We start from the raw sequence: 21675 nt of genomic DNA on the forward strand, positions 1-21675 counted from the left end.
CCATCGGCAGGCAGGTGTTCAGCCATCTCCAGGAAAGCAGGGCTCCATCATGTGTAACGGTGACCTGGGAAGACAAACGCCATCACTCCGAACATCCCTCCCCGCTTCATTCTTCTTCCCCCAGCTTTATATGCTGAACGTGACATCACATGGTGTGGAATATCCCTTTGGTCAGTTGGGGACAGCTGTCCCAGCGGTGTCCCCTCCCAACTGCTTGTGCACCCCCAGCCTACTGGCTGGTGCGGCGGTGTGAGAAGCAGAAAAGGCCTTGACGCTGTGTAAGCACTGCTCAGCAACACCTAAAACATCCCTGAATTATCAACACTGTTTTCAGCACAAATCGAAAACACAGCCCCATACGAGCTACTATGAAGAAAATTAACTCTATTGCAGCCAAAACCAGCACAACAGTTTAGGTTGTTATTTTACCTCTGTTGTAAATTTTAGGCCAGACTGCCATCCTTCAGCTTTCTGGATAAAAGGGCTGCTCCTCATAGCCTTCTTCATGTGTAACATTCATCCAGAGGAGATTTTTTTTTCCTTACAAGTTGGTATATTAGTGAAATACATAATAAGTGTAGTTTGAAATGAGGTGATGTGCAGAATCCTGTTAAAGACAAATGAAACCCAACCCCATCAAGGATGATGGCAAAACCCACATTGTCTTTAATGAAACTAGAGTTTCACTCCTAGTGTTTGGTGTGTCAGTGAGCAACACCTTCTAACTAACAAAACTTTTTTTCCTAAGCAGGGTCAAAGAAAGCTGGACAACAGTGTGTATTTGTCATTTCTCTTCTGTGCTGTCCTGAGGCAAGAGAAGTGATGCTCAGGAAGGGATAATCAAACACTTAATAGTTTCAATACTACATCCCAGTATCCTTTAACACAGAGATCAGTGTATTATCACCAGGAGAAAATGAAGACACAAGGAGATGAAACAACTTGCCCTGAATTATCCAGCAGAACTTCAAATAAAGCACAGGTCTTGTGTGTTCATGGCATTGAGCAAACATTTAAAACAAAGTAAATAAGATGATTCTGTGTCCTGCAAGTTTCACCGAGTTGCTCACATAACATTCTCAGTCTGTCTTCATACTAATGTTGGATAATAAATCTTGAATAAATTAAACATTTTGTTTGAGTGTCTAGCATTTAAGAATTTTCAAAAGCTCCCAAGTTCCATTATCTTGCCTGTGTAGGGAAATGTATCCTTTCCTCTTTTTTTGTTTCTTTTTTTTTTTCACTGTGGGTTTTGTTTATCATTTCGTATGATGTTGTGTGATAAATATCATGGGCCACTTCAGGCACTCATTCTTTTTACAGATAAATGATCTTAATTATTCAAATTCCTTCTGTGTAATAGGAACTTATTAATCTAGCATTTTAGTACTATTACTACATTAATAGTAACTAATTCCCACATATATTATTTATCAGTATTTTAACACGTAGCACAGGTGATGAGCTTTTCACTGACTAAAATAATGAGTCAACTGAGGTAAACTATGCAAACAGACCATATGCATCTGAGATAGGACTGTTGAAACCTAAGAATTTCATGAAGTAGAAACAAACATACCACATTTTTCACTCTCCAAATGTTACCAATTTAGGAGCCACTGCTCATTTCCTCCTATGCACACATACACACAAAATTTTCAGCATTTTATTAAGTATAGGGAACTGAACCTATTGACATACTGCACATGCAAAGCAATCCTGAAATCTTCAGTTTAATTAATAGGCAGTTAAATGATTTCAGAATATGTTTATAACAGGCAAGATTGCTTAAAGAGGAATCTTTCTAAATTCAGTAACAGAAAAAGGTGGTAGCTGACCCTGCAATTTCAGCCCAGTGCAAACTAGAGGACCAAAGACTGGTTATGTGAAAAACTAGAATTGAAGAGAACTCAGTGAGTCCTGGTGAAATTCCAAGGTAGCAAAATATAACAATTTCTTTGGAAAATATTTGAGAAGGTTTTTTTTTTAAGTTTATTTCAATTTTATTTTTAGTATGAAAAGTTCAGAAATTTGATTTTTTGTTTTCTTAACTTATCAAGACCCCATCCATTTAGAAAAACATTGGGGGCTTTCTCTCTACCTTGCATTGGACTGAAAATATACATGTTTAGTATAAAACAGTTTTAAAACATGTTGCATATTTTCATGCCAAAGATCTGTGTCTGCTGTTACTAGGGCTAGTGGTTTGTCATAATAAATCATACAAGTTGTCATGGGAAAAGTGCAAGGCAAGCATCATGAGCGTGTAGTAAAAAACATGGATCATTTTATTTAAATACAGATATTCTTTATTTTTAAATACACATATTGGAAAAAAAAAAGAACAATTTTGTTAACTATTTATCTTTAATTCCGTGGCAGCAATAGTGCAGAACCATTATTGCTCCCTCTTCGTTTCTGCTGCCCTGCCTATACAGAGGGAATTGAGCGTGTAATTTTGTGGGGTTGGGGGTTTCTGCCTGTTGTCCACAGACTCCTGAGCTCACAGATGACTTCTGTGGGGGCTGCCAGGAGGCGAGCCAGCCAGGCAAGCCCCTGGTCAGTGGGGGCTCATCCTACCGGCCTTCAGCCCTCCAATGGAAAACTGCAGGGGTCTGTGATGAGACGAGCTGAAAATCATTGCTATTACAGATTTTCATGAAGGCCGCCTTGTCCCTAGAGGAAGTAATGCCTCTGGGCTCCCTCCATGATCACAGCTGAGATAAGGGCGTCCTCAGTCACTCGCCCAGAGAAGTCCATTTCTCTCCACCAATTAGAGGATCAACCCTGGTGGATGAACCTCCAGGAGCTAAAATTTGCCTCTATGAATTTTGCCCCCTGTTAAGCCCCCCTCCACCCAAACCACAGGCATCACAGAACTGGAGGGGGTGCCTTCACATTAAAAGCAGCTCTATCAAGCCAGTGCCCACCTTCCACTGGAAAGGAAGGTCCTGCTCCCCCTCCCCTGCCCCCTTTCCCCAGCTGCAGGTACCCTCCTCCCTCCTCATGTTGGCTTTGACAATTGTGTGGCCTTAGGGCGAGTCAGCTCAGTTGACAGGTTGACATATCTGGCAGGAAACTGTTCTTTTATTTGCATATTTATTTATATGCAGTGTTAGATTTCCACTGGGTCAATTCTCTGGATTGATTTGCCCCAGGGCTATCTGATTGCTACAGCCATCCCAAGGGGAATGGGGCAGGAGCCTGTGGCTGGGGGAGGAGAGAGGATGAGGAGCAGGATCTCCTCCCTCTTCCTTGACATCTCAGCGAGATGTGAAACTATAAACAGAAGATGAAGCTCAATGGCAGCTTGATGTCCTGCCCGCTCCCGTCACTCACTCCTGTCCTGGCCTTGCACCAGCTCCTGGGCTCAGCTGCACGGGCAGTGAGCCGGCTGCAGAAGCTGACTTTGCAGAAAGCTCAATGCTTCCTTGCAGTCCGAGTTATCAGCTGCATTGGCAGAAGTGCACTTCCCTACTTGCTGCATAGGCGGGCAAGAGCCCACCCACCCTGGTGGAAGGGAGCAGGCAGGGCAGGAGCATGGGACCACAGCAGATAGATAGGACGCAGATGGGCTTGAGCTACTTTGGAAGTGCCTCTGAGATATCCAGAGGGAATCATGAGCTCTAGCTGTGAGATCGCATCCCTGAGAGCCCCCCTGGAAGTGTTCACAGTGTCTCTCTTCCCACATCATTCTCCTCTTAAGAAACAAATGTCTCCTTATGGCAAGAGCTGTGGATTGATTTTAAAACACATGAAGCCAACTGAAAACAAAATGTATGTGACAGCTATCACAAAACTGGAGCTTTAACAGTGATGGCAGCCTAGATGTCGAAACAGTGCTGAAAAAGTCAGATGCACTGTGGCGGCAGTCGTCAAACCCTGACATAATGGGAGGTATCCTTTCTGTACGTACACACAGGCATCCCAGACGCCAGAACTGTCTTTCTGTGGCTTATAAAAACTTACTTCTTATGCTACACATATCAATTCAGTTTTGTTTTCTTCTGTATGATGAACAAATGTGAGCATTTGGGTTTAGTAAGCCACAGCTGTGAGATACCTCTGACAGGGAATCTGCAAAACTAAATCCCCCAGTCTGATGAATATTCTCAAACCTAAGTGAATTCAGGCTTCTGTACACTGGATATCACACAGGCTTTCACAAGATGTAAGGGACTGGCAAAACAGAACAGTAAGTTTAATTAAAAAACAAAAAGCAACTATGAGAGCAACTATGACAGTAACTAAGAGTACTTAAAAAACTAGAGAGTAACTATGCCTTCTTGAGATACAAAGGGTTAGCTGTTACAGGCATGATTTATGACTGTATAATACCGATTTTATGCTGGTGTAAAAACAGGATGATAGAGCTGTGCTGAATATCACTAAGTATGCATCCCTTCAGTTCTGTCATACACTCTCACAGGCATAAAACCAGCTAATAATTGAACAAATCAAAGAAAAACCTACTAAAAATCAAATGGCAGAATTGTCAGGTGCGGGGAAAGACAATCATTATATTCCTTGATCAATGCACTTTCACTGCAATGATCCGGCCTAAGGGGCAACAGAAATTTATTGAAAAGCTAATTTTCAGTAAGATGAAGACCTCTGGCAAAGCAGCATTTAAATGTCTTTGATAGGTAATTAAACCAGGCAGAAAGTTTCTTAAATACTCCAGAGTTAAATACACACCTTACATATTTGACCATCTCCATCTTAGCACGTTATTTAATGCTTGCAGCTCTTCAAACCCTGTTCCGTTATTATTGAGCTTGTTGTACAGTACTTTATTGGTTTAGGACACCCTTTGATTCACAGTGACTTATGCACAGAATAATACTCTATTCAAGAGAAACAAGCGTGTGACCCTCTCTATAACAGCAGCATATTCTGAGTGGGTATTATGCCACACGTTGCAAAATTTATATTCTTCACAAGGCATATGTTTCATGTCGTGAGAATTCATATTTCTTCTTTAAAATTACACATGAGGCTTTCTCAAGTGCAAAAGGCATTAGGAAGTACACTTGAAAACACTCTGAAGTTCTGGAAATGCCAAGTAACCTCATTTCTAAGCATGTTTATTTGAACAGAAACGTCAATATGCAGAGTGATTGCTAGGCTAGAACAATGCAGGAAAAGAACTTGCAAAAAGGGGGCCAGCGTGGCTGGGATTAGCGTATTGTGAGAAAAGTACACCTTGCACGGTAGCAGGACGTTCGAATAATGCAGTAACAAATGGCTTTGTTTAATTACATCTATGATTGGTTACTTTTGGCTATTTAAAATATTGCAAATGTATTCTTTATGTGATTGTTTCAAAGAAATATTTGGCTTGCATTCAGTCAGTAATAATCAGTGGCAATGTTACTTTTACAGTAAATGTACACGAAGTTTATGAGCGACTGCACAGTGGGACATAAAGATATCTATTTCACATTTCCAAGTTTTATGAGTTTTATCCAGAAGAAACTTCTGAGAAGCCTATTTACCCGTGTAGATATGTATATACACTCATTGACTGTAAGTAAAAGCAGATTTATGTCATCTGTTTCTTTTATTTTGATTGACTATAGATTGTTTGCCCTTTGATTGCTGCTAATGTTCTGTGGAGCTATTTGTTTTCCTGCAGAGTTAATGGTATTAAAGGAGAAGGTATTGCCTTCTTTTTAGGATGAATTCATTTTGAAAATGTTTTTGTTTAAAAGGGGAAAAAAAAAACCCAAACAGATTGCCCATTCTCTCACCTGTCCACTTTAGGAGAGTGCACAAACACAGACACCTGGGACACGGAGCTTATTACAGATTAAGGGAGAATATTTTTGTGAGGAGCACTCTGTTAAATTATTGGCAACAAATCACTTGTCCCTCAGGACACACAACACTTGCATTTCTACTAGCAAAAACTGGAGAGAACCTGCTCTAAATTTGTCTACTCTTTATCCTGAAAAGTTTTAATAGAGGCTTAATTGTGAAGGGGTTTCCAAGTAATGACTTGTGGCTGGTGAACGTATCCCAGTCCAGAGAAAATAACTGTTCTGCTGCATATCTCAGAATCTTTGGGATCAGGAACGTGGCCGGTGGAATTTATGAAGTGTAAATAAATACATCAAGATGTGATCATTTTGAGATTGCTTCTCATAATTGCTCTTTCCCCTCCTTTTGCCTTATATCTTCCCCGTTGTGCAGTCCCGACTGTCTTCCTTTTGCGAAAGCGGGGTGGGCTGGGGAGCTGGTGCAGAGACCCAGGGGCTCGCTGCTGGCTCACCCACAGTCGGGACGGGCTGGTCCTACCCTGATGCGCTCAAAGGGCCCCAGCCTTCCTGGAGAACCCCCCAAACACACCTTCTCAGGAGAAAGCAAAAAAGTGAAGGCTCATGGTTTCATTGTCGGTGTTAATGAAAGAGAGATGCTGTACCTGCCGCGGGCGAGGGCTTTGTCACCCTGCAGCGCTGCTCTGGCAATGATCTTCCTTTGCTTTCCGTGGAGGACTTTGTTGACAATAGACTTTTCTCCACCTGAGAAATGGAAGCAGCTTTGCCATTCGTCTTTCCCACCAGAGCTTTTCAATAGCAGGTGTGCCGCAGCAGCACAGGAGAGCTTGAAGAGTCCACTGCTCTCACACCACAGAGACAGAGAAAGGCACGTGGGCTTGAAGAGCCTTTCAAGAGACTCTTGAACCTGAACTTGGTTGCCTCTGCACCTGTTTTGAATGAAAGCAAAGAGCCGATCAGTCCTAATGAAACTGGTATTGCAGCAAAGGGAATTTAAATCCTAAGCATGTTTGCTTCAAGACTATGCAGACTTTTCCATTTGGTCACTGGTCTGTCTTTTTATTCCAGCGCTGTTGTAGGAAGGTAAATTAGGACTAACAAGGGACAAAATGGCTTCTGTTCCTAAGTAGATGGATGCTTAAGTTATGGCCATCAGATGTAAGTTTTAATTATCATTGAGGGAATTGAGTACTAACATTTTTTCTTTTGTTTCAGACTGTAATTATCTCATTTTACACCTTTATGGTCATTGCTTGTTTTCATGGGCAGATTTTGTGCAGTCCCTCATACCGTGTTAAAAAAGAATCTGAAATTACTAGACTAGTCCTAATTACATAATTAGGAGTGAAACTAGGAACAGCTCTTCCTAATAATTGCAGATATGATGAGTAATTGTAATTTATCTTGGCTTTTTATTTCACCATGAATTTTACAAAAAGTAAACAAACAAAAACAGGTCGACAACCTTTTTGCCAAACCTGTCCCATCCCCTCCTGGTTTCTGTGAGCTGCGGCCACACTATGGGAAAGCTGTGGGCTGAGCATATCTGGCTATCAGCTGTTGCTGCACCTCTCCAGAACGTAACATGGGCATGAACTACACTGGAGCTCATCCACCTTACGCCCTCCTCCCTCTGTGCCACGTCCCCAAGCAGTGTCCTGACACAAGAAGAAAACTGCATGTATATGGAAATGGAGTGGTGCCTCTCCTTCAAGTGGGGCTGAGCTCTTTGCTTTTATTCCTCTTTGCCTCATAGAAGGAGACAAACCTGCAAAGCAAATGAATGCAGCTTTTAAAATAACCATTTTAAAGCAAGGCTGAAAGGTGCCAACAAGCTGGGCTGACGTCCACAGAAGAGAAAGGGAAGGGAGCTCTGGCCGCTTTCTCCTCCTGCCTTCTGCCTTCTCCTGTCCTGCAAAAGTGGCGCTGCCTATTGCTGCCTCCTGCCAGGCACTGCCAGCCTGGCTGCCTGCAGACCCCTGGTTCAAGGGGGAAAGGAGCCCTGTGCTCCTGCTCAGCAGCTCGCGAGGGTGTAATAACTGAGCTGGCAAGTTCAGAGGACCCAGTGGATGGGAACCCACAACGCTAAGTATGTTGCGGAGCTACAGGAAGCCAACACAGAGATGTTTGGCCTCAAATCCTCCTCCCAAAGCATGTCTGCTGGGCAAGGGTCCATTGCAACCTCCCTGATTTCAAGATACTGCAAAAGTACTTTAAGCAATTAAGGATTATGACAGTTTTTTCAAAAATAAGTGTTTCTATTTGGGGGGGGGGGGGTTCAAAGCTTGCTTTTTTAGAGGTAATTGTATAACAAACCAGATGTTTCACATTTCAATCACTTATCATGAACCTTAAAGTCTGGTGCTGCACTCAGGCAGATCTTAAGGCTTAGAGGTTTGGGACCATCTGGTAGAACATCCAGATGTTGTCATTCTGTCCTTCCATTCATGACTCAGACATAAAAAATTTCTTACTTTTCTGATTTTTCTTTCAATTTGGTTTACATTAATATTAACATACAAATAAAAACCAGAAAGTTATTAGATATATGAACATATCATTAATACCAGTGTTGAATGATTAAGTAAGATAAGAGTGCTTTTTCTCCTCCCCTGCATTCCCATGGAATAAGAAACTGGGAATATGCTTGAAAACCCTCTTTTAAAATGTTGCTTCACAATCACTGACTAGAAAGATCAGAACATTTCCTGAAATGTTGTGGTTTGCATAAGGTCATAGTAAAGATCAAATGAAAATATTGCACCGTGTACCAGTTGAGATATGCGAGTCTTTTGACCACTAAATTTGCTCTTTTGTAATTTTCAATATTTCCTGGTGAAAGAACACAATCAAGATACCTCTACGTATTTTATTATGCATATATCCGTATTTATATACATACCCATATATATAGTAAGTGCAAAGATTTTGGTTTTTTCAGATGCAACTGCAAAAGTGAAGTTACTTCCGAAAATTAACCAGTAATAAAATGTTGTCATTTTTCTTTGAAAGACAAGAAAGCATGAATAAAGATTAGATTTAGAAAAACAAAAAAACATGCCACTACAGTAAGCACTAACTGTTGTTCTTCATCGCAGCGCAGCTGGATAGTCACCTATTGCTACGGCAGTGTGGCAGATGTCCTTGAACAGTACTGAGGTCTTCATGCTAACGGCTCATACCTTCCTCAAAACCGTTAACTGAAATATATAGGAAGGTAAATTAAATAAAATAAAGGGAATATCAGAGTACCAGTCCTAATAGTGCGTTGGAAGCCGTAGAGCTACAATGCGTTGTCTGGCTCATAGTGTATCTGAAGTTCATCTGAAAGTTGGAAGGGGCCATAGGAAGTCATCTAATACACCTAAAAGATAACAATGTAAATCAGTTTTTGTGGCAATTAAGGTATGTGTGGTGAAAACAGAGGCAGATGCATATTTAGATTAGTGAGTTATGCTAGGTATGATAGGTGCTGAAACTTCAAGAATTGATTGCCAAATTTGTTGCTATTCACATTCTGGGCAAACATTTGGGAATATGAGAAGAGTCATTAACAACCCTTCTCTCAACACGTACCAGTGTAATGATTAGCAAAACATCTGAAAACATGCTATGCAGCCCACTGTAGAACTGGCTGCTGACGTGACCCAATAATTTTGTCTTACATTTTGTCATATTTTATCTTTTGCCTCCTGGTCTCCTGGAATGATGTTTTTCCACCTTTTTTGTCCTAACCCTTGATGTTGGAGACTAAAATGAAATCTATGACGGAGCCTTCAGTTCCCTGGGTCAGTAGGAATATTCACTTGCTGAGAGTTAATCACACATCAAAGAGGCATTTTGGATGGCCATTTTAACCCTGCAACACTCTGGCATGTACCATATTGGCAAGGATCAATGTTATTCACAGTTATCTTTCCTGCTTTGTTTATGGCAAGAACCTGTGCTTATAATTTATTATAGTTCACTTCTGAAGTCTGGCGTTGTCATGTAAAGCCAAACAGAGCAGATGTTGTTATGATGATGATGATGATGAACATTATTATTGATGTTTATGAATTAAGGCCTGTTTAGGAGAGCAGTTACATGCATGCTTTAGTTCCATGGAACTGAAAGGACCGCTGAGCTACCCATGCTTGTTTAAATGCTATTCTAAATAGGGACGGACCTGAACATGCGTTTAAGTGCTTCACTGAACTGGAGCCTACTAGAGATATGGAAAGTCTCATTTTCTTCACGGGACGAACCTTTGTTCATTCCAGCTAGACCATGCAGGCATAAATCATGCTGAACAGCCAAAGAAGTATCTCCCCGCATAAATTCCTGGATTGCTTAAACTTAACACCTAATTACAGAGCTGGTGAACCTAGATACACTGAAGGCGGTTTGAAAGGCTGCCTGAAACATCATGGGTTGAGATGCCTTTGTCGGGAGCATTGTGCTGTGATGTGTAACGTGGGTAGATTCCTGTGGGATGTTGACAGTTTGTGGGAAATGCACGTAGGAGGAACTGGGTTATGAAGACCAGGGTTTTAATTTTTTTTTTTTTTTCTCTCTCTCATTGTACTGTTTGTGGGCTTGGGGATTTTTTGGGGTCTGTTTTGGTTTGTTCTCTTTTTAAGGTAGGGGGAAGGAAGAGCTTCTGGTTTTGGAAAAATCTGGCCAATACATGCAGCATGTCATGAGTCACTTGTTCCTGGAGGTTCGATACTACACCGGTCCTTCCCTCCCAAAAGGACGCTGGTCGATGCTCCTGAAAGCTCTGATGTTCCTTTTGGGCTCATGGCATTTATACGGAGTGATAATCACTTGATAAGCCATGGATTTATGTAATAAATTAATTAGCTCTGCAGTGTTTCCTCCACTCTGCCTGCCAGTCTGTCTCTACTGGGACTTGTTCGGTTTTTTCCAAACAGTTACAAATAGCTCTCAGTATTATTATTTTCTTTTAAATCATTTGTCAGGAAAATGTTTTCTCTCCTCCACACCAGCAGTGGATTTTCTCCTCGGTGTTATTCTGGCCTAAGGCATAGGGCTGGCATGATTTGGGTCTGCGTCGGCAGTGGGTTCTCCACATGCAAACATGTAGAGTTTAAAGTTCACTGGCTTAGAGGAATGCAAGGATAGGGCCAGAAGCTTTGCCATTGGAAAAGGGTGAATCTTAACTTCATGAGTGACTTGTGACTCTTGCATCTAATATCAGCAGGGCATGAAATACCATATTTGAAGTAGCAATGCCACTAGCTATAGAAAGACTATTTTCATGCCACCCTCCCTCCCGTACTTCCTTTTTCCTCTGCTGACTGTACGCTGGAATTGGCATACGATATCAGACAAGGATCTGTTTAATCTAAAGATGGTGTATATAACTTCTTGAAAAATATTTCTTGAACTTAATGAATTTGCATATTCTAATTTTCTTTATAAGTGCTCAGTCCATTTTAATCCCACTAGAACAGAGTTCCAGAGAGTAATTTTGTATTTGTGTTGTGTGAAAAAATGCAGTCTTTCATCACTCCTTATGGATTTTTATCTTGTAATGTTTCCACTTTTTGAATGAGAGAAATGTTGAATAGGAGCACAGGATATTTCATTTGTATTAGTCTCATCATATTGCAGCCTCTAATATATTCCTTCTTATTTTGTCTTTAAATTAAATGGTCCTAATCCTTTTTATCTTTTCATATAGGAAATTCTTCATTTCTCTACTTATTTTAATTATTTTTTATCTGAATCCCCTCTGTTACTGTATTATCTCCTATAAAAGCACTGACCAAAACTGAACGCAGCATCCCAGTTGGCAATGTATTATTCATTTACCTATCACATTATGCTGTTTATAATGTATTTTCCACCCTGTTTCTTATGCCTCATAATACATCATTTGCCTTTTTTTTCTTTTTTTGCACAGATGACATACTCCACAGAAGCTTTCCCGCAGCGCTGTTGTCAGGAGTGATCCAGCCCTTTTCCAGAGTGTCACAGTTTATAAGTCAATAAAGTGCCTGTGACTTTCCAATCACTTCTACTAGTGGTCACTGCTTTTTATTTATCAGTATGTACTGGGCTGCCATTCACCTGCCCTTGTTAGGGTCCTCCCCATGTTTTTCCTCAATTTTGGCCAATGCTTTATATCTATGTGTGTGCGTGTGTGTGTTCTGCAGATGCTCCCAAATAACCACATAGCCTTTTCTTGGTTTCATCGTCCATCAACAGCCCTGCTAGGAGACATGAGACACCCGGCCTCGGTTTCTGCCAGGCCATCTAGGTTGTTTGTTCTTACTCTTCATTTCATGCCTCTATACTGTGCTCCAGTTGTTAGTGCAGAGCTGTTGCCGGAGCTCATGCAGGCACATCTGAGCTGCCTTTGAACTTGTTAGCTCAGGTGAAGCTCGCAGCAGTAGGTAGTGTGGGAGGCTGCAAGTCCTCCTGGTTTGCACAGCCTCCGTTAGGTAGCTGTGATGATCTGTGTGCTGATACACCTACCCTCCTGCGGTACGGGAACTACACTAGCAAAAAATGACTTGCGTAAATCTCCTCAACCTTCAGCCAGACCTCTGAGCGCAACTTGTTCATGGCCTTCATATCTCAGCCATGAGGAGGGTTTCTCCAGCATCCCAGTCTGCCACGTGCGTTAAACAGCCTTTCTGGAAAAAGAACTTTATCAAAGGCTTTTTGACAGTCCTAGTGCGTGACATCCACTGAGGTAGCTCCACCGATTCCAGCTTTTTATAGGCCTCCATCTAACAAAACTCATAAGCAATTGCCTAGTATTAAGCTACTGCCAGTGGGATATTTCCTATGCCCAAATGTAAGTGCATGCTCCTATGCTGTACTCGGAGAAGTCTCTCTGTTTAAGTACGTGGCTGAAGAAATAGGCTATTTCATGGGATGTAAGTCTTTACACTTAAATTTCCAAAAAGCTCCTTTCTGTAGCATGCAGAGCAGGTACGGGTTCCGTGGTCCTGTGCTACGAAGCCTACTTACTGATAGCTGGAAATGTTGGCTGCACTATCTTTATAAACTCAGGCCAAAAGAGCATTCAGATTAAGCAATAATTTGAGCAAGATTAAGAGGAAGGGAAAGAACACATGGCCAGTTAATCACCAGAGGTACACACGTATGCATGAAGTAAATCCCCAACCTGTTATAGTAATGCACTTAGTTACTGGAAACGCAATACGAGCTTACTTTCATGAGCAAGGATGAAAGAACTTGTTTAACCTTTGTACAGCATTTTCCACCCACACAGAAAAGTGACATCAGATGCTTTGTATAGGTAAAAAAAGAAGTCAGCATTTGGGAGACTCCCGAACAAGAGGCAGGGATACCTCCTTACCACTAAGGTTGTTTACTTAACTTGCAACATGCTTACGGTGGGTCACTTGAAACTTCTCGTTAGTTATTTCGGATCTTAATGACTCCGATGCAAAAAGAGAACCCTTCAGCCCTGTGCGTAAAGCACTGGACATGAAGCACTTGCTAGAAGGTATTTTATGTTTGTGTATGCAGTATGAAGTAAGGCTTTTGCATTTAAATTGGGGAATATTTTACTTTCCAATACGCTGCTGATCGAATCATTGGCACTGAAGAGGGATTTTCACAAGGTCAGTCATTAGCTGGCCTTTAAGTAAGAGCATAAAGCCTTGGAACAGGAGTTTAAATAAGCATCACTGAGACAGCTAAGACAGACACAGGCTGGAAGTGTCTACCTCTGTGCAACACCTGGGTGGATTTAAGTCTACTTCAGTGTCACCTGAAAAGTACTGTAGGATTTCTGAAGTTCAAGATTTCTAATCTTTGCATCTCCATGCTAATATTTTGTGTTACTTTCAAAACAGTTTGTGGCTTAGTTCCTGTGTGTCCCAGCATACAATAAGAAAGGATTTGGTTTTAAGTGACGTTTTTGACCGATGTGAACACACTTATTCCTCTTTCCTCCCTCCTGCCCCCCCCAAAAAAATGTGTTTGAGAAATAAACTTTGAAGACCTGGGAGAAGTAGCATGTGTTTGTGAAGGGAGAAGGTGGGGGTGGCGGAGGTGGTGGAAGGAGTTCAGTTTGTCAACACGACAGCCAGGAAGCAAGTTATTTATAACGCTTGTGGTGGAGAGGGGGCCAGCCCACATGTTTTTAAAAAAGAGTTTAACTAATCGCATGGTACAGCTAATTCTGTTATTTGTAAATACGTTTCGCTTGAAGTCTTGGTGGACAGAGGGAGAGCGAAAAGAGGATCGTGCTACAGGGCATGGTTAGTCTGGCTCAGCGCGTCTATGCCTGCGTGCTGCCCCCACGCCACTGCCCAGCTCTCTCTGAACTTCAACGATGCTCCTGAAAAGGACTTTGCTGTCCCTAGAGAAAGCACGAGTGGAGACACACAGGAACTGACGCTTTCTCAGGATTCAAAAGTCCTTTATTTAAAACATGGCTTTGACAATGCGCAGCCTAAATTTTGAACCAGTTCTTAAACCACAGAATATCTCGTTTTCAGCTGGGTTTCATTACTCTATCAAAGAGGAAGTTAACTGTGAGAGGCATATGACTATGAGACTATACTTGGCTGGACTGACATCAAAAGAAGTGAATTTTGGACACACAAAGATTTTTAAAATCACTGCTTCAGTACAGTCACATTTAGATTTTATTTTTTCTTCTGTGTAGAGCATATAGTGAGCTATTCTTGTGGATTGAATGACACTCTAAGTCCCATGATGTATGCATGACACGGACTTGACACTGCTGCTACATTCCTTCAGTTCAACAGCCATGTGAAGGCTGTATCATCCTGAGCTAAAAAAGGTCAAAAAATAGCTTTATCTCAAGAGAGATAACCTGTAATTTAATGCTTGGCCATGCAAACTCAAATCACATGTGTGTGTATTTATATGTATATATACATATATATATGCATACACACGAACAGATATATATACACAACAGTACTGTATTATTCAATACAGCTATATTTTAATTCCATTTTCTTATAGTAAAAAAAAAGCCACCCAAACAAGTCCCTCTCCTTTTTTTTCCTTAAAGAGCAGTAAAACACCTAAGCATATGACATAGCAGATTAAATTTTGGAGAATACGCAAATATTTGTACCTTATTTTTGTACTTGGAAAAGTAGATAGAAGATACATTTTTAATTAAAAAAAAAAAGTAGATACAAATCCATACTGAGGCCTAACTTGTTAATTGTTAAAGAAGAAGAGAGAAGTTGCAAGGGGTATTGCTGTAGCAACTTCCAACTTCCACGTCCATTTACTGGTTAGAAAATTAAAATTACTTAAGGGCGTGCCCTACCCTTCTCACTCTGGGAGTCCTCCCACCGTGGAAAAGTAGATAGAAGATACATTTTTAATTAAAAAAAAAAAGTAGATACAAATCCATACTGAGGCCTAACTTGTTAAAGAAAAGGCAAGAAGAGAGAAGTTGCAAGGGGTATTGCTGTAGCAACTTCCCTGAGTTACGTCCATTTACTGGTTAGAAAATTAAAATTACTTAAGGGCGTGCCCTACCCTTCTCACTCTGGGAGTCCTCCCACCGGCATCCCGCAGAGCTCTGGCAGCGCAGCAGTCGGAGGTCCAGCTGGGGACATGCTACGCACCCCAGTGCAGAAGCTTCCAGGTAGCGTGGAGTGAAATTTCTGGGTGAGATTCTGGCCCTGTTGAGGTTGGCAGGTGTTTTGTGACTGGCTGCAATGGAGCCAGAATTTAACCCTCTTTCTCCAGAAAAGAAGCTAGGAACCAGAATTAATACCTGGGTACAGAACTGCAGGAGTTTTGTATTTTTTAGTATCAGGGACCTGCTCTTGGCCCGGAAGATCACAGGATGAACCAGGAAAGGAAATGATGGAACAAAAATCAGTGGCTATTTCACTGATTTCCTGGTGTTCCAGAGAGGTAGGAAATTAGGATCAGCGGTTGATTGAGAGAATGTGTGTGACAACTTTTGCTGCCATTAAAACAAAACAAAGCAAAGCAAAGCAAAACAAAACAAGACATCCAAGAGCAAACTTGGAAAGCTACATTTTGAAAGCAAAAAGTTTTAAAAGGAACAAACATTTGGAAAAGATCTTTTAGAAGACAAACACTTCGGTACCCTAAAAGGCAGGACACGCTGTGCTCTTCCAATACTGCATACAGTGATGGAAATTGCTACACCCTCAGCATCATCGTGAAGCGTCTTAGTTCATAGTTAACAGAGCATGACACTGGTATGGCACTAAAAGGAGCGCTTACTTAAAGTTGCAATTTGTATCCAGTCTGAGAAGTCTTACAAATAGGGAAAGATTAAATGGAATTCCCATTAGATTAATACTTATATGAAAATAGATATTCTAGCAAGCAACTCTGTTCCACTTCTCAGGCCAATTAGACAGAACAGAAACCTATTTAGGGATGCATATAGAGAGAAATTATATTTCCATTTCAGTAATAATAACGGACTGTACAAACTTCCATTTCAGCCTTTAGGTTTTTTTTTTTAGTCTAATATTTATATTCCTGGATAGAGACAATGTATCAGCAAAAGCTGTGCTGGCCCTACAAAATATAAAGACTGGCTCTCGGAAGTTGCAAAGGTGTCCCAGCCCATCGTTCCTCACCGAACAGTTTGTTCAGTGTAACATAGCGTAGCTCTTCCCAGTGGATCACAAATAATGTTTCCTCTGGGAAGTACAGGAGGCTTCTCAACCTTAATACTCTCCCACATTTATATCGTATCAGGCTAATCTCTATGCTATGTCCTTATGTTACCTAAAATAAGTGATAGCAAGCAACAGCATCTGAGCCTCCCAACTATGATTTCTGGCTTATATTTTTCCCAGGAATAAATTCAGGCAGTCAAATCCCAGCACTCCCCTCCAGTTCAATTGTAATAATACAATTTTATACTCTCAATGTTGGATTGTAATTTTGGGCGAATTTACCTATGTTTTGAATCGTGACGAACAAATGATAAATTGATATCATCTGCAGATACTATCAGTCTAACATGTTATAACAGCTACGGCTAATTATTTAAATTGATTGCAAACAATTTTATAGGACTTTTTTCTGTAAATTTATTTTTAAATGATATATAATTATCTTAAACTGGGAAAAGTGTTTAAACTGGCAAGCAAACTAATTGAGGACAAATGTCTCAAAACCATGATCTCTTTTCTAGGAGAGGAAATGCTGTAGTAAGACTGGAAGTGGATGAAACTTTATAGGATTTGTAGAACTTCTTACATATACCGAAAGCCCGCAATATCTTTAACAATATTAGTCAACGCATTTCAAGGTCGTATGTCCTTTCTAGACTGAGTATGGATCCAAACCAGAAATCTGTGCTTCCCGAGTTTCAAAAATGTTTGGTTTCAAAATTCTGGTTCTCTATGCATTTTACGGACTTTGAGTAGAACTGGATCAAAAATTCCAGCGAGAGCAGTTTCGGCACCAGGGATCCATACATGAAGCTGCGTGCTAGCATTGATCAGGCTGTGTTGCAAGTATTGTGAAACTGGAATATTTGTTTTGAAATAGCACAGATCCTGAAGCTGGAAAGTCTCAGCCACTTTTTTTGGTTAACAAATTATTTCTAGCGCTAAAGAACTAACTTATTTTTTTCTGTACAAAACGTGGGCTTGACTTATTAATGGAAAATTATAATTAGCCTCAAATTCATATTTTCTCATTCATATATTTGTAGGGCAGAGGTGGCATTTAATCAGGAAAGGAAGCGACCAGACTTTTTCATTCTCAACCTACCCATGGTAGGGTAGGGCCCGGCTGCCCTGCAGAAATCTCTCATGTCTCCCATGCACCAGGCAGCAGCAAATGAGCCCATTAGGTAGTTCTTCCTGCTCAGATGACCAGCTGGGTGACAGTTAATCCTGACATTTTAAACAGAACTGACAATTCAACAATAATTTCTACAGCTGTGAGAGAGTTCATTATGCCAAGGGACTGACATCTACAATGCACAATGGAAGTGAATCTGGGGAGGATTTGAATAAAAAGGAGACTATGCTGTGTAGAGGGACAACATGGAAGATCAAATGGAGTCGGGAGCATGAAGGCTGCCTTTGTGTAAATATGAACGTATGAAAAGACACCGTGGATGGAACTGAATTTCACCAGGGAGGTGGATTTCCCCGTGCGCAGGCATTGTGGGCTAAGCTTCGCTATCAGACTTGGATTTTGCCAAAACGCAGCACAGCGTTGAGGAAGTTTCAGGCAGAGCTGTGGTACAGAGAAGCAACTCAGGAGGCCAAATAAACTAAGAGAGTATTAGACACCTAGAAAGAGCACACGTTATAATTTTTGTTTCATTTAATGAATCCTAGAAGACAAATTTTCTGTTCAAGATAATCCGTCAAAGTAGATTTCAACCATGCCATGCTGGCATCCTCAGAAAGTCCTCGCCTAGATGTTGGTTGATTGTTAATATTAAAAAAGGTGGGCACCCAGTAATGGGCTGCAGGACACAGGCTAAAAACCATAATTCAAAACTATGTAACAATGTATATTAGGCTGTTGGGCGAGCTGTACAGTACCCTGCTGTTGCATGACCCAGCCTAATGAGAGATGCGTGTAAACAAAACTTGCAGGCAGAGTCCTTAGAAGGCAAAGAGCACATTAAACCACATCAAGGCCTCTGTGAGCTACTTCTAAAATGTTAACAAGCAGCTTGCTTAAAGAGCAGTGGCAATGATAAGAGAGACAGAGATCGAGAACGTAATTGGCTAAAAATAATTTTACTGCTAGAATGCTCTTTTGAACTGCTTACCATAGCTTCACAGCAAGTTATTTGCAATTTCAGGCTGTATTCAGCAAGGTTGCATTTGAAACAAAAAAAGAAGAGCAGATATAATCCCGTATGTCTACTAAGTAAATAGTACTAGCTGACAAGAGGAAAATATGACTGGGCCAGCAGCGTTAGCAGCTTTTGGTCTTTCGGAAAAACTTAGAATGGATGAAATTAAAGGGAGGGTGCGAAAGGTGTCTGATGGTGTGTTACTGAATGGTGGGGGGGTGGGTTGTGGTAGCTGTTGTTTTTAAATTGTATTAATAGAATCGTTGCAAGCATGACTCACGTGGCAGCGATCTCCTTCCTGAGCTAAAAGGAAGAAGGACAGCCAGTCCCACCTGCAGCCCATCAGCTCCCATCACAGCTGTCGGGGTCGGTGGGATACAGGGTTGCAGTCCCAGGTGAGATGCTGAAGATGAGACTCTTGGAGGCATCACAGCAGCCTGGCTTCAAAACAAGCGATAAGCTGCAGTATCTCACTGTGACAGATCTGTGCTTGCAACAGGCGTCTCCTAAAGAGCATGAACCTCCCTGAGCTGAAACGGACCCCCAGGCGATGGCAGGGATGTGCCGCTGGTGCACGGCCCTGCAGTGCACCGCTGAGCCCTGCCATCTTTTCACCCCTCTGCCCCAGGGGTTGCTGTCCCAAAGTGGGAAGATCAGATGGCCATGGTGCCCTGTGGCTCCTGAGACATAATCTCCCCATTTTGGATCAGACAGGTTTATGCTTTAATTAGACACAGTAGTATTGCTTGAAAAACCCTGCAACACGTTGGCCATGGTTGATGTTAAGAGAAACTAGAGAATTACGAGACAGGCTCTCACATAAGGCTTTTTTTCATTGCTCCCTATGCAACCCAGTGCCTTCAGAGTAACTGTGCTGTTTGTTAATTATTGTTATTAGCTTTTATTAGATTCAACGCAACCTACCTCAGAGTGCCCCCTGTTTTTCAGTTTCTGGTTTGACGCCATTATTTGTACTGAGGACAAGTGAGAAACTAGAGAATTACGAGACAGGCTCTCACATAAGGCTTTTTTTCATTGCTCCCTATGCAACCCAGTGCCTTCAGAGTAACTGTGCTGTTTGTTAATTATTGTTATTAGCTTTTATTAGATTCAACGCAACCTACCTCAGAGTGCCCCCTGTTTTTCAGTTTCTGGTTTGACGCCATTATTTGTACTGAGGACAAGTTCAATATACACTGGAAATTCTTATAAAGTAAATTATTATATGATAAATTATTAACATTTCTTACATAATATGTTAATAAATAATAACCAATTGTGGAAAAATATTAAATGTGAATACTTTTGCAGCTGGCTGGGGGGATAGCAAGCAATTTTAGCAGATATGAAATGTTTACGTTTGTGGTATCCATAGGAAAATTGAGGATTTTTTTATGCAAACTAAGCAATACCTTGATTCAGACACAGTTTTGAGGTGAAGATCTGTAGCAATTCTAGCAATTGGTTGACACTGCATCTACCTACCACAGTAAACGAAACACTTTCTTTTTATAAATGTAAAAAATCTATAGAGATTAATGATATTTGTTTGCTGCAATTAAATAGCTAATGTCGACATTTCAATTATCATCATTAGCCTTCAGCCTGAACACCCTACTGAGACAAATAGGATCAGCTTACAGCCATGCAGAGAGCTCTTGCTTCAGGCTGTCCGAAGAGTTCGGCATAACTCCCCATGCCGGGCTCCTGTTCAGCTAATGTCTGGAAGGTTGCTTCCATCACCACAAAAGGCAGAGTCTGAAATAGGATGCAAATGACAGTTTAGTTCCTGGTACAGTTCCACTTTTTCCCACTGCAAACAATTAAAAAGAAAAATTTCAGGTGCAGAGAGCTGTGATGACCAGTTGTATTCACTGCATTTCTTCAGACAGGACCCACGTCCCCCTTTTGTCAACCTCTCCCCACTCTCACTAGAAACTTCGTCCTCCGTGCCTGTACCGCCTATTCCCAAACCTTCTTTGCTTCCACGTCTTGTTGCACATCTGCAACACCAGGGCCCTGTCCTGCTTCAGACCCCTGTGCGAGGGTCAGCTGCTGGCTCTGATACAGGACCTGGTGCATCTGCTGAGTGGAGCGAGGCTGCGACAGATGCAGCCAGGAACGCATGTCTCCTGTGGGGTGCTTACCTGGGTCCTGCAGGACAGCCTGTGGCTCACAGTGTGGGGCAAAGCCACCGCCTCTCCTCTGCTCCATGCCATGGTGTGATGCATGCCCATGATCATGTCCCCTAGCTGAGCAAAGGTGCGGTGATAAGGATGGTATTCAAGGTGGGGGAAGAACAGCCAACTGACAAAAGGGGAAGGTGGCACATCCAGAGCGGAGTTGGCAGCTTTGTAAAAAGGCACAGCTGACACCAATAATGTAAATGTCCAGATGGATTACCCAATACATCTCAAAGGTTTCATCAGGAAAAGGCAAGAAACACTGGTTTCAAGAATGGAGAATTTAAAGCAGTTTTGTCCTGTACGGTGAGATTATACGGTCAGGAAAGCAGATGCAAAATTGCAGATTTTTATAAGTACCTCACATTTATGCATCATATCTGAAGCTACCACTTGGCTCACACACAGTCCAAGTGCTCTTCCCAGCTATGAAGGTACCATCCATACGAGAGCCAGATGGTGGACCAACACACTGAAATCTGCCTGAGCCTGCAGGCAAACTTGTGCAAGGGAGCTCAGTATGGCTGCAAACCATCCTCATTCAGGATGCCTGCCACTTTTCCTCTTCTTCTTTCTCTGTGGCTTTTTTTCCTAGTTCCCCTCCTGCAGAGATGGGATGAACATAGGCTGACTGCATTTTATGTACGTTTTAAGAGTGCCGGGCTGGGCCATTTGGGAGATTTTGCCACATTACCGTTGCAGCCAGCTAGCTATTATGTGAGGTGAGTAATCCAGATTGTCTATTGCTGGGTGAAGAGACAGCCACCAGCTCCACACGAACCGCTTGGGTTCTAGCTAGCCTCCTTGGCTCCAACGCGAAGCCAGCTATGGATGAACAGCGTGGGCGTCTCTGCACTGTGCTTCCAACACCTGCATGACCCCAGTGTGCAACTTGCCCCAGCCCCTGATCCTA

The 21675-nt window shown here is 41.7% G+C and overlaps 1 protein-coding gene across 1 annotated transcript in view; it reads right to left on the reverse strand.

Moving 5' to 3' along the window:
- The window catches only part of ICOSLG (inducible T-cell costimulator ligand), a 197005-nt gene extending 176299 nt beyond the window's left edge, over positions 1-20706 (reverse strand). The window contains exons 1-2 of the mRNA XM_019473041.1: positions 20554-20706; positions 20221-20337 (exon numbers count right to left, since the gene is read on the reverse strand). Coding sequence (XP_019328586.1) covers positions 20221-20337; positions 20554-20706 — 270 coding nt within the window. The remainder of the gene's footprint in view (positions 1-20220; positions 20338-20553) is intronic.
- Between the last annotated feature and the right edge of the window lie 969 nt (positions 20707-21675).

The sequence above is a fragment of the Aptenodytes forsteri genome, unplaced genomic scaffold, assembly GCF_000699145.1.
Source record: "Aptenodytes forsteri isolate BGI_AS27 unplaced genomic scaffold, ASM69914v1 Scaffold2, whole genome shotgun sequence".
Taxonomy (NCBI): Eukaryota; Metazoa; Chordata; class Aves; order Sphenisciformes; family Spheniscidae; genus Aptenodytes; species Aptenodytes forsteri.